The sequence below is a fragment of the Macaca mulatta genome, chromosome 12 (genome assembly GCF_049350105.2).
Source record: "Macaca mulatta isolate MMU2019108-1 chromosome 12, T2T-MMU8v2.0, whole genome shotgun sequence".
Lineage (NCBI taxonomy): Eukaryota > Metazoa > Chordata > Mammalia > Primates > Cercopithecidae > Macaca > Macaca mulatta.
Window position 1 is genome coordinate 100,616,611 of NC_133417.1, and position 13,096 is coordinate 100,629,706.

At 39.4% G+C, this 13,096-nt stretch overlaps 1 protein-coding gene across 4 annotated transcripts in view; it reads left to right on the plus strand.

Moving 5' to 3' along the window:
* The window catches only part of SLC39A10 (solute carrier family 39 member 10), a 104,709-nt gene that overhangs the window by 20,439 nt on the left and 71,174 nt on the right, over positions 1–13,096 (plus strand). The window contains exon 1 of one of the 4 annotated variants that reach the window (XM_015131726.3): positions 3,183–3,235. The exons of 1 other annotated variant lie outside the window; for it this stretch is intronic. Coding sequence is in view for 1 of the 3 variants with exons in the window: in XM_028830411.2 (XP_028686244.1) it covers positions 4,602–4,626 (25 nt within the window). In the remaining 2 variants the exon portion in view is untranslated. 4 annotated transcript variants of the gene reach the window in all.

A 13,096-nucleotide genomic window follows, 5' to 3' on the forward strand; every position in this document is an offset into this window, starting at 1 on the left:
ACTTTTTGGCCATGTAAAACTAATAGTTTAAACTCGAGATGAATTTAAGAAGGGGTCTTTATCATTGGTTATTACTAATCTTGAATCACAGAAAGAACAAGTGAGTTTGAAAGGCCTGATTTCTTAGAATTAGTCATGTTCTTCATAGATTTCATTAAAGACTCTTAACTTTGTTTGTATGATGACTATTTTCTCCTCTGTAAGAGGGAAACCCAGGTTTATGACATGGACTTTCTTTAGCCACTACTAAAGATTGGGGTATGAAGTATGTTTTCTTATTTCCTCTTTTGTATTAATAGTTGGTTCTTTTCAAATCCTCTGAGGGGCAAAAAGACCCTTGGATTTACTATATCATGTCTCACAAATGTAGACTGTCACATTTGAAATTTTACATATGTGAACTAATACTGTGGCTGAAGCAGTATGAATAAGCTAAAGAATGAAAGGTAAACCATTTACACATAATTCAGTACCGCGCTTTTCCCCCAGTACTGAAAATCATTTATACTATTTTTATAGTTCAGATGAGCCTCTTTATGAATCAAGTGAGGTGACTGGAAAAAGAAAATGTCTTACACTTTGAGAAAGTTTTATGATTCTAACATATTAGAAATTCTTTACCCTAACATATTACTTGTATATAAAACTGGTAAAAATAAAACGAAATTTGTATAGTGATATTGTTGCTGTAGTGTCCATTATTTGACTCAGCAGGTGATTTTGGGTAAGCCTGCAAGTCATTTTCTGAGATTCCTTTTCTCAGTAGGAAAAGTAATATGCTAGTATGCAGATTAATCATTTATTCTATCTGATAGTTTTGCTTGAAAATCTGCCCGAATCAGTGGGTATACACTTGAAGGTATATACATGTTTGGGTGAGTTTAAAAAGTGTTAGGAAACATAGTATCTATTTTCTTTTTTTTTTTTTTTTTTTTTTTTTTTTTTTTGAGACGGAGTCTCGCTGTGTCGCCCAGGCTGGAGTGCAGTGGCCGGATCTCAGCTCACTGCAAGCTCTGCCTCCCGGGTTTTTACGCCATTCTCCTGCCTCAGCCTCCCGAGTAGCCGGGACTACAGGCGCCCGCCACCTCGCCCGGCTAGTTTTTTGTATTTTTTAGTAGAGACGGGGTTTCACCGTGTTAGTCAGGATGGTCTCGAACTCCTGACCTCGTGATCCGCCCGTCTCGGCCTCCCAAAGTGCTGGGATTACAGGCTTGAGCCACCACGCCCGGCATAGTATCTATTTTCAAGTTGCTCACCACATAGTTTTCTATAGGGATGATATTTAAAATGTGTAACAATTAGTAAAGAATAGGCACCAACCAATTAAAACGGGAGTGACTAATAAGAGCTGGGTCCTAAGGGCTCTATCTTAGCCAGGTATTAACCCACTAGTTCCTAAAATGTGGAGGTCTGGGGAATCTTGAGAGGAAGGACTGGCATAGGGGTGAGAAGCATGGGGGTATACCACTCAGAGTTGCAGCTGTGAATCAACTTGCATGGAAGTATTTCAGTATTTGATTAGTTGGTTCAGCCGTACTTGTGTGTACCAGCTGAACATTATCCTTGTATATCCATAACTAAAAAAGCAGTGTAGGTGCCCTAAAATATAAGGAATGCAAGTGATATATCTTATTGATATTTGAAAGAAAGGTTATGTATGTTTTAAGGGTGTCGATAATAATGTGCTCAATAAAATAATTATGAGTCATAAACTATCAAGCTAATTTGGAAGCTGCTTATACTTTTCACACAAAGGATGTACTATCATGATTTTATGAACTTTAAGGACTTTAGTTCTAGGATGAACCTTAGAATATATTTAAAACAATCCCCTTAATCTATCAATGAATCTGAGGACCACAGCCGTTGTCTCACATTTAGTGGCAATGGTGAGACTTGAAACTAGGACTCAGGCTTAATCTCTTTCCTCCACACGTCAGCACTTCTCCCTTTGTAAGCAGAAGTGAGGTTCATGCCCTGGCTTTGAAACAAGGAAAAGGGCATATGAGTAGTTCAGTGTTCTGAACTACGCATGGCAATCAGTAGGCATTTATTAAGCACAATTTTCGTTGTTTTGATATTTTTTGTAGAGATACAAAACAAAAAATAATCTTCTTTCATGAAGGTATAATATGCAGGTTAGCGGGACTACCTAGCCGTCCATACTGAATGGGTTTGGAAATCACAACTCTTTTCTCTACCTGCTCTGTGATACCAGGCAAGTTAAAGATTTGTGTGCCTCAGTTTCCTACCTCACCGTATTATGGGGATTAAATTTATATATATGTAAAACACTTGGGGAGTACTTGACACATAGTGAAGCCTGCGATTACTGCTGTTCATGGTTTTATGTTCTCTACTAGACACCAGTAAGGCACCCCCATAACTCGCTCTATTAAGTAGATTCTGGTTGGATATAGAAACCCAGGCACCCCAGGCGGAATGCAGATAAGCCTCAACATGTGGATTAAGAGCCAGGAAGCAGAGTAATGAAGCAAAAGATGTCCAGAGTCACCTTTTAAGAAAATGTGGGTTGGTGGTTGCTTAAGAGGGGAGGAGACAATTTAGATGAGAGGTATGGTGCGAGCAAAGGGCAAGAATGAGCACGGTGTAGGCACAAGTCCATGGAACTGCTTGGCCAGATCGGGATTTCTTTTCTCATAGAGTGTTAAGAAATAATAAATCAATTGAGGAGTAGAGGGGTGAAGACCTTGGAAAGTTACCAAAAGCCTCGAGAATTTGTCTAAATGCGTGACATGTTCTCAGGACTCAACTCTTTCTTTCTGGCTTGGAAGACCCGCAGTAAGTGTGGTCTAGAATTAAATGGGTGGGAGGGGAGCTAGGCAAAACACCTCGCACTTAGCACTAAATAAAGTTCGCTGTCGCCCTAAGAGATTGAAAAGGTTTCTTTAACAAAGGGGGCGGGATTAACTTAACGTAGATGTTTAACTCGTATACAGATGAACATTCCAGATGCTCACTCTGAAGCTTTTTGGCTACAGCATTTGGGTTTAGAGCTTCCATTACTCATCCGACTCGCCCAAGGCCTCAGCAACCGACGTTCTAAAGCCAGGAGAAAAGGCGAATGATAAAGGGCGCTCCACGCATGCGTTAAGAAGCTGCCCCAACTCCCCCGCGGCGTTCTTTCTTGGAACAAAACTAGCGCGGAGACACGGAACTCCGCAGTTTGCGTATACTTGAATTTCCTATTGCTCGGACGATCCGTGTGGAATCCGTGAGTAGTGCGGCTCCTTTACGCAACTGGCGTTATCCGAAGTGAATAGCTAGGTGGCGCGTGTACGCCCATAGCGTAGCACCCATAGGCGGACGGGGTGCGGCTGCGCAGGGAGCTGAGTGGCCCTTGTACGCCGCTAGCGTAGCAGGGTGTCTGACGCGCGGGTTTCTGCGACGCAGTTAGCGCAGTCGGCTTTGGTGAATACACGATTTGGTGCAGCCGGGGTTTGGTACCGAGCGGAGAGGAGATGCACACGGCACTCGAGTGTGAGGTAACTATAAAACCCCGATTTGTTTACATTCCCTCCCCCAGAACCGGCCCCGTGCGCGGCGGAGACTGCGAGTCCCGGGACGGCGCGGGGGTAGAAAGGGAGAACAGAACCGGGGAGTCGGGGCTGGGTCCCTCGGGGATGCGGGCGCTGGGGTTCCGCGGCTGCTGCAGTCGGCGGCAGCGAGCCGAAGCAGAGCGCGTGGTGGGCAGCGTGTTGGGCGTCTCGGCTCCTCGTGTGCGGTCTGGGCTGCTGCGGGCCGCGGGATCGGGAGCCGGCGGCGTCCGCTCCGCGTGCGGAGCCTCGCGCCCCCCTCACCCTCCTGTGGAGGTTGGCTGAGCCTCGCGGGCCGCGCCCGGGGTGGGGGAGTGACCGCTGGGCGGGCGGCGGCGGTTAGGGGGCTGCGCGCCGGCCGCGGATGGCGTCGCCGGCGCGGGCGGGCAGGTCTTCGGGGGCTTGGCGACCAAGCGACCCGGTTTCTTCCTGTCTAGTCGTCCTCTCTGGTGTATAATGGGGCCAGGGGACCCCGGGATGGAGCCTCGGCGCCGCTGTTCCGGACCGAGGCTAACGGACGGCGGCGCCTCTGCTCCTACTAGTTTTCTCCCGGACCAACCGAAAAGCCGAGGCGGAGCGCGGGGTAGTGAAGATCTCGGCCTGTTGGGGGTCCCTGGAGCTGAGGGCAAGGGTGGGGCCGGGTCGGTGGGACAGGCCGGGTGGGCCGGAGGTGGCGCGGCAGCTCGGCTTTGTTCCGGAAAGCCCTTAGGTGGAGAGCAATGTGGGGCGCGGCAGAGGGAGCGTGTAGAGGAACCTTCGTGCACAGCCTCTCCGGGTCTGGAGATCTGCTGAACTCCTTGCCTCTCTTGGGGTCCCCCGAACGCCCTAGCTAAGAAGGGCGGGGGGCCTTGCCAGGGCAGGAGCGACATGACGTTCAAGGTTTTCCTGTGGCTTCTGTAAAGAAATGTTCACGTGGGAGCTTGTCCACATGGGCTGTACTAAGGATCTGGCACGAGGAAGAAATATCACTGCAGAATCTGAAGCCCTCCGTTGGAAGGGTCGTTCTCTCGAGTACCTATTCTAAGTGACAGTGACACAAAACACATGTTAGAAAAAAGCAAAAAGGATGGTAGGTTATACTGGTTTTCTTAAAAAAACTTTAATTTATGCTTTTTGCTGTTAAGTCCTCTAATTTCACATTGGAACTGAGTCATTCTTGGAGCAAAACTAGAGTGTAATAGATTTACATTTCCTTTGTGTTTTCTTTTTCGATATGTATCTAAATTGTACATAATTAAGAACAAGCAAGTAATGGAAAAGCTGGAGATGTAGAATTTAGTTCCTTCTAACTTAGTATGCAATTGAAAGCCTCAACTCGAGACTCCTGTGTATTGTTTTATATTAGGACTCTTGTACAAATATTTGAGAACCTTAATATGAGTTAGTTACTTTTTCTAGATCTTGGGGATCCATGCCAGACAACGCACATTCTACAGACACTGGTTACTCCAGTGGCTCCTTACTGGAAACAGATACATAATATCAGTGATAAGTGCTGTGAAGAAAATAAAACAACGATGTGCTGGTAGGGATTTTTAACTTTTTTGTGTGATGAACCACAGAATGATGGTTTTAAATGTATGAAATACATAGAATTGCAACAAAAACCAGTTGGAATGAAATACTTAATGAAGATATTAAATATGACATCTATGTGTCAGTAAAGCATTAGCGAGGACTGTAAATGATCTTTAAAGAGTTTAGCTTAAATTTAATCTAAAATTCCTATCAGGTATTTCACATCGCTGTAATTTTTGCCTGCATTCGTAACTGAAGAGATTAAATTTTTTTTAATCTTTTATAAAAAAAAAATAAATCTTTTTTTTTTTTTCCTGACCACATTCACAAACATTCTGCGTTCTGTACATATACCCCTGGATAAGAACCCCTGTGCAAGAATGACTTTGGTGCTACTTCAAAAGGAGTGGTTAGGGAAGACCTCATAGGAAATGACATCAATAATATATTGCATGATAACCTATACTAGTTCTTACTGTTACCAATTTAAATTCTAACCGCTTGAAAGCTAACACGGTCCTTCCCTTTTTTTTGAGCACCTGATTTGAAGTACTTTGAGTAGGCCTCAAGTGTAGTATGCAAGTACTAATTAGGGGGTGTGCCTTTTTTCAAAAGTGATTTTTGGAGAAGATAGGATGTAGTATTATAGCAAGGATAATTCAGCATCTGGGATCATTTGTTTCTGATTAGAGAAATTTACCTTGTTAATACTCTGTTCACCCAACCCTTCTACCCTCAGTGTTGACCGATACTGGAAAAAATTGAAGGCTTTGGAGTTAAATTTTAAAGGTTCAAAACCATGATCTATTAATTAGTTGGCTTACCTTGAGGAAGTTGCTAATCTTAATTTTCTGTTTGAACTTCAAGTACAAAAACCCTACTCACACACTTAATTGTGACCATTAAATGAGATAACCAAAAGGCTGAAGATGATAGTGAATTGATTTTACCTTTTTTCTACATACAGACGTTTCAGTTCTTTCATTAGTGGTTGAAGCACTGTGTTCCTTTTCTTCCTCCACCCCCTCCTTGACTACCTCCAGAATGAGCTTTGATGGTCTCTACTGGGCCTTTGGGGGGGGGGGGGCGGGGGCGGGGATACAGTTATCCTGTTGTTTTTGCTCTGTTGCTTATATATAATACTCATGGATTTATTTCTGCTTCTCTTCCATTTTCTAATTTATAATAACCTGTGCATCTTGTTTTCCCTGCCAAACTAAATTTCTTGAGGGAGTACATACTGCACAGTTTTTTTGTCATATTCTGCTTATGACACATGAATATGCAGAATTTGTCATGCTCTTTAAGTTTAAAATGCTAATTGAGTGAATCAAAACTTAAATTCACCATTATGGTTAGGCTAAAAATGTCAGCTTGTATTTATATAGTGCTTACCGCAGTATTGGAAATACCATGAGTTTTGTATCAGAAGGACGTTATTACTAGTGCATTTTAAAGTGATACTCACCAGTCATAGTTGCAAAAGTAAGTACACAATGGAAAATGGAAGAGAAATGTAGGCAATCAAAACAAAACTAGTTTTTTCCTTTATAACAGAAGTTTTATTAATTCATCTTTCATGTAAGTGTAGTTCTCATTAAAAATGCCCTAAAGCTTAAAGTTTGCAAGGCTGCCCAGCCTAACCCACAACAGTTTGATGCTGCCCCCTAGCGTTTGATTCCCTTCGCTTTTTCCTAAAATAAGATAAGGTTTAAATTACAATTAGATTTACTTAGTGCTATAAATTTGGTCTATTTTAAAGTTTCCTCCGTCTACTTAGTGTTGCTAATAAGATGGACATAAGTGTTTTTTAACTGGTTAATTATGATTGCTTTTAGCCTCCAGTTTTCCAAATGGGGGTGAATTTTGGGTAAAGATAGAACAATCACAAAGTTACCTTGCTCCAAAAAAGAAATTTATGTATGGGATTGTTTTCAAAGCAGGAAGTTAGCCGTGTAAATAACAGCAATTTTATTTATTTAATCTGGGCTTCTCCTTATCTTGCATGATATAAAAATCTACTTTCTAGATTAATTTAGTTCCGTATAACTTTGTATTGCTTTGACTGAACTAATAAAGTTTGAAAGTGTTAAATTTACATTGTGAGCTTTTTTTAAAATTTGAATTTATTTCGTACTATGACTTCTATAGAATAATTCTTAAAAACTAGTTTCAAGTTTCAAGGACCTCTTAGTAGCCACAAGATTTCCTTTTTTATATCATTAATATTTTATATGAATGCTGTAATGAAATCCAAGTATTCATTTTACACGCAGATATATACCACAATATACCACTACACAAAGGCAATGAACACATGACATTCTACAAAATCTACAGAAAGGATTTTCTATAGTCAGTGCAAACCCTAAGGTTTTAGGTTTTTTTCAGATTATTGCAATATCAGTATATCAAACTCTCTTTTTCTTTTTATTATCCTCTATAAGTTCTGTGGGTAGATCACAGGATAACTTTTAGCTTTTTCTAAAATACCCAAACATATTCTCAATAAAAAATTATTGGAATACTTAAAAGTATATTTAGTAGGTATGAAGAAATATAGAACCAAAATTACATTTTTAAATAATAGTATGTATTTATTTAAATAGAGACAAGGGTCTTGCCATGTTGTCCAGGCTGGTCACAAATTCTTGGGCTCAGGCAGTCCTCCCATCTTGGCCTCCCAAAGTGCTGGGATTACAGGCATGAGCCACCGTGCCCAGCCAGTAATACTACATTATTTCCAAATTGACTGCTTAGGAGACCACATGCAATGTTCAGACGTGTTAAAACAGGACACAATTCATTGTATCACATCAGTAATTCTATGTCGAATACTATTTTTCTATCAGAATGTAAGGGTATTTATGTATTGCCAGATACAAGGAATGGATATTTAATAGATTTTTACTGGTAGATTTTTTTACGTTAAAAGGTGTTAGAATAGGATGCTACTGGTGATACAGGTTTGCAGGCTTATACAAGTATAAGGACAAAATCTAAAATCTTGTTCAGGTAGTGTTTTCACAATCTAAAAGTAAATATTTTGTCATTACCTACTTTTATAATCATATTTTATAATTACTCAATTTTAGATACTGCTGAAAGAGATATCAGATAATATCCTTGTATTAATATTTCTAATCAATTTTACCCTTTTATATACTCTACTTTGGGGGACTACCCCATCCCATTAAGATTTTTAGGGATTAGAAAAGTAAAAATGTTGTAGGATGTATCCTTATTAATATCATTATGTACTTTCGTAGGATGAGAAGTATTGTTATGAGAACTGTGAACTATGAAGGAGGTTAATTTTAATCCTCTATGATTAAGATTTAATCAGTGATCACTTTAGGTTTTAGATTTTCATTGAATAAAGGAAGAAAAACCTCAATCACTTTTAGTATAGTAAGAAGATCACAAAGATATGTATCCTACTGTGGTGTTCCCTTTTTTTTTTGAGACTGTGTGTCTGTTCCCCAGGCTGGAGTGCAGTGGTGAGATCACAGCTCACTGCAGCCCTGACCTCCTGGGCTCGGGTCATCCTCCTACTTCAGCCTTCCTAGTAGCTGGGAATACAGGAGTGTGTGCCACCATGCCTAGCTAATTTTTTTTTTTTTTTTTTTTGTAGAGATAGAGTTTCACCATGTTGTCCAGGCTGGTCTCAAACTCTTGGACTCAAGTGAACTACCTGCCTTGGCCTCTTGAAGTGCTGGGATTACAGGCATGAGCCACCGTGCCCAGCCTATGCTACTGCTTTAATATCTATAAATAAAAAGAAACAATTTCAGATATGTCTTGCCTTCCCACCTCTAGACTTTTTTCTAAATTCACTTTTATATATTTGAATTTTTGAGTTTTAAAATAGTGGTTTCCCCTATAATTGTCTGCTGGATTCATACTTTTTTTTTTTTTTCAAAAATGTGTAAATTAAATTCGGGTCAGCAAACTATGGGCCAAATAGCCCTGTTTCTGTAAATTGTTGGAACAAAACTTGCTTATTCATGTGTGTATTGTCTATAGATGCGTTTGTGGTAAAATAGTAGAAAAATGTTCAGTCAAATGATCAATTCATAGGTAATGTGAATTCTCAGGTGTTCTTTACCTACATAGTATGGAAGCTTTTTGTATCTTTCCCCTTTCCATTTTTCCTCTACAGAGGGAATTATGCTTTATTACGCTTGAAGTCAGAAAAGGAATGTGAAGCCCTTGGCCTTCAACTGTGGGTTACCACATAACTGTCACACTGTTTGTACTGCTTATGTAGCTCTCTCACAGTTTACCTTTTCTAGTTGAAAAAGCTGTGTCTTCCTTGTAACTCTCTGAGCAGGAAATGGATCATATTTTTATGCTGCCTATGTCTCATGTCATCTTTCCCTTCCCCTTTCCCTCCTCTCTTCTCACTCCCCTCATAAAGCAATTCAAAACTGCATGCATGCTTACAGGCCTGTGAACAAATATTTTGGTATATTAACTCAGTGCACTTCTACTGAAGATGACTCCTTACATTATTTTGCTTCACAAAATATATGTGAAGAAATATATTTTGCACTGTGTTACAGAGGAACATAGCTTCTTGATGAAAGGGGCTAGGGAAAGATTGATTTATATACTTTATTAATATAAATGAAGTAATACGTGATGTGTTATTATAAAATGAGATTAGTAAAACAATATAAGAAAATTAACGTAATAATGCGATTGTATAACATACAGCATGTATTCTATGTGTATATACGTTATAAGCCTGTGAGATCATGTTTTCTAGTCCCATGGACCTTTTTTAGAAAAGCGTATCACCTGACTTCATAATTTTTTAATGTTTGGAATATACTGTTTTTAAGATTTTGGTTTTATGGTGTTTCAAGAATGTAGAAGTTATGAAACAAAAGAGAAATAAGTAAATTGTATATTAAAACAAAAAAGATTTGGGTTTTAAATTAGGATAGTCTAGTTTTTTTCTTTTTTTTTCCCCAACTTTTATTTTAGATTCAGAGGGTACATGTACAGGTTTGTTACCTGGGTATATTGTGAGCTGCTGAAGTTTGGGGCATGAATGATCCTGTCACCCAGGTACTGAGCATAGTGCCCAACAATTAGTTTTTCAGCCCTTTCCTTCCTCTTTCCATTCCGTTTTTTCCTAATAAAGTGAATAACTGAATGTATATAACATCCTATGAAAGTAGTACCGTGTATATATAAAATTTATTTTTGAGCAACTAATCATGCCAGTTAAAAATTGAAAATCAGAAAGGTATGCTAAAGTTAAATCATTGAAATATATTTTTTAAAATGTTCTTTAAATTCACTGTAAATATAATTTCATGGAATATATAATTTCTAAAACAAATTCTTAAATCTTTTTCTATGAAGATTTTTGCCTAAACACAAGTACTTAAAGTTTTTTAGTTAACTGATGTGTGTGTGAAAGTGTTGGATGTCAGTACAACTGACATTTTTGTTTTTCCTAAAAAAGAAATGGACGTTAGGGGTTTTAGTTCTTTAGGAGTTGTGTTATTTTTAATTATAGCTTTTCTTTTTTTCAAAAATACACTAAAATGTGGGGAGAAAAAACTTTTAAAATTTAGCAGCAATCATAGAAGAAATTGCAAAAATGTTATTAAGTTTCATTGCATGTACATGAAAACATCTATACATGAAAAGGAAAACATGATCAAAATAAAAAGGAACATGATAGAACTGAAGGATTTTTGCAGAAAATGTGACTGAATCATGTTATGTAAAACTCATATATGTTGGAAAAAATATTGAGACATCAGGAATAGCTTTAAAAATATAAATTTAAGGCCGGGCGCGGTGGCTCAAGCCTGTAATCCCAGCACTTTGGGAGGCCGAGACGGGCGGATCACGAGGTCAGGAGATCGAGACCATCCTGGCTAACACGGTGAAACCCCGTCTCTACTAAAAAATACAAAAAACTAGCCGGGCGAGGTGGCGGGCGCCTATAGTCCCAGCTACTCGGGAGGCTGAGGCAGGAGAATGGCGTAAACCCGGGAGGCGGAGCTTGCAGTGAGCCCAGATCGCGCCACTGCACTCCAGCCTGGGTGACAGAGCCAGACTCCGTCTCAAAAAAAAAAAAAAATATATATATATATATATATATATATAAATTTAAAATAAGGTAAGACCTTTTATTTATTTAAAAATTTATAATAATACGGATGAGAGTGCTATAATCATACTGCTGGTGGCAGTATAACCAAGCTTAATTTCTTTAGAAATCAATTTGGAAAGTAAGTATATGACAAAACCTGAAAAGTGTTAAAATTTTTATAGTTTTTCCCCGTATCTTGGAATTCATTTGAAGCAAGTAATCAAAGATAATAGTACAAATAGGAATTAAAATGTTTGCATATTGTGTTTAAAACTGCAAACAGGCTGGGCGCAGTGGCTCACACCTGTAATCCCAGCACTTTGGGAAGCCGGAGTGAGAGGATTACTTAAGGCCAAGAGTTCGAGACCATCCTGGGCAACGTAGGGAAACTACCATCTCTACAAAAAATATTAGCCGGGTGTGAGGTCGGGCACGGTGACTCACACCTATAATCCCAGCACTTTGGGAGGCTGAAGGGGGTGGATCACCTGAGGTCAGGACTAGCCTGGCCAACATGGCAAAACCCCATCTCTATTAAAAAATACAAAAAATTAGCTGGGTGTGGTAGCAGGCGCCTGTAATCCCAGCTGCTTGGGAGACAGGCAGAAGAATTGCTGGAACCTGGGAGATGGAGGTTGCATCCAGCCGAGATCGCGCCATTGCACTCCAGCCTGGGCGACAGAGTGAGACTCAGTCAAAAAAATAAAATTAGCCAAGTGTGGTGGTGTGTGCCTATAGTTCCAGCTGTGTGGGAGGCTGAAGTGGGAGGATGGCTTCAGCCCAGGAATTTGAGACTTTACTGAGCTATCATTGCACCGCTGCACTACAGCCTGGGCAACAAAGTGGAAACCTGCCTCAAAAAATAAATATTTAAAAAGAAAAGCCCACAGACAAATGCTTGTGAAAATCTTAAAGCTAGAATTCATTTTCTTCCACATGTGACGTTATTTTATTGGTTTGTCAACTATAATTTGTAATTGCCAACTTTTAGATTTTTTTCAAAGTTATACATGAATATAGTTTAAAGAATCAAATAGTTGTGTGAAGTTTCTTGGGGGGAAAAATCAGTCCCTTGTCTGCTCCTTTCATGTTATGCCTAGAGAGATAAGGAACACCTTAGTTCCTTTAGTTGATTATTTTGCTATTCATTACCATGTCTCCAGATAACATGTTCATTACTTGCAGCTGATTTTCAGTTCTAACCATTATCTATTTAATGAAGAATGATTTTAGTGCTCTTTTCACTTCTCTGCATACCTTCCTATTCCCTGTACTACAGTTTCTCAGTACAATTTTCATTGTAATTTTGGTTTAGAACAGTATTTGGTGTTACATTTTTATGCTATAAATGTTATTTTATACAATGTGCCGTTGTAATAAACAGCTACTTTCCTGCACAACTTTGTTTTTTCTGGCAATGATTAGCTTGATTTTTTTTGTCCTTTTATTTAATATGCATGTATCAAAAGACCCCAACTCTGTGTTTCCGAATGTAGCTGTGTAAGAAGGGAGAATGTGGTCAAGACTATGTTCAATAATTTTATGTAGTTTAAAAAAATTGATTGGACAGAAGGCTCCCATGTTGGGGAATAAGTAGCTCTGTGTTGTCAGAAACATAAAAAATGTCAATGTTATAAAAAGATTGACTTGGAGATTCTCTGATTATTTTTTCCCCCTGACCTCATGGAAAAGAAGGATCATTTTAGCTGGCAGTTTTTACAATGGCAAGCTGGTATAAAATCAAGGATTTATCACAGTGACACGACACTGAAAAAGGGAAGGGTAAGAATGCATGGAGTAATAAAGATTTGAGGTAGTGCAGCAGTAGCTATTTTTAGAATAAAGACAACTGTCAGTGATGAGTGGAAAGAGAACAACAAGCTGTTGCCAGGCTGGAGTACTG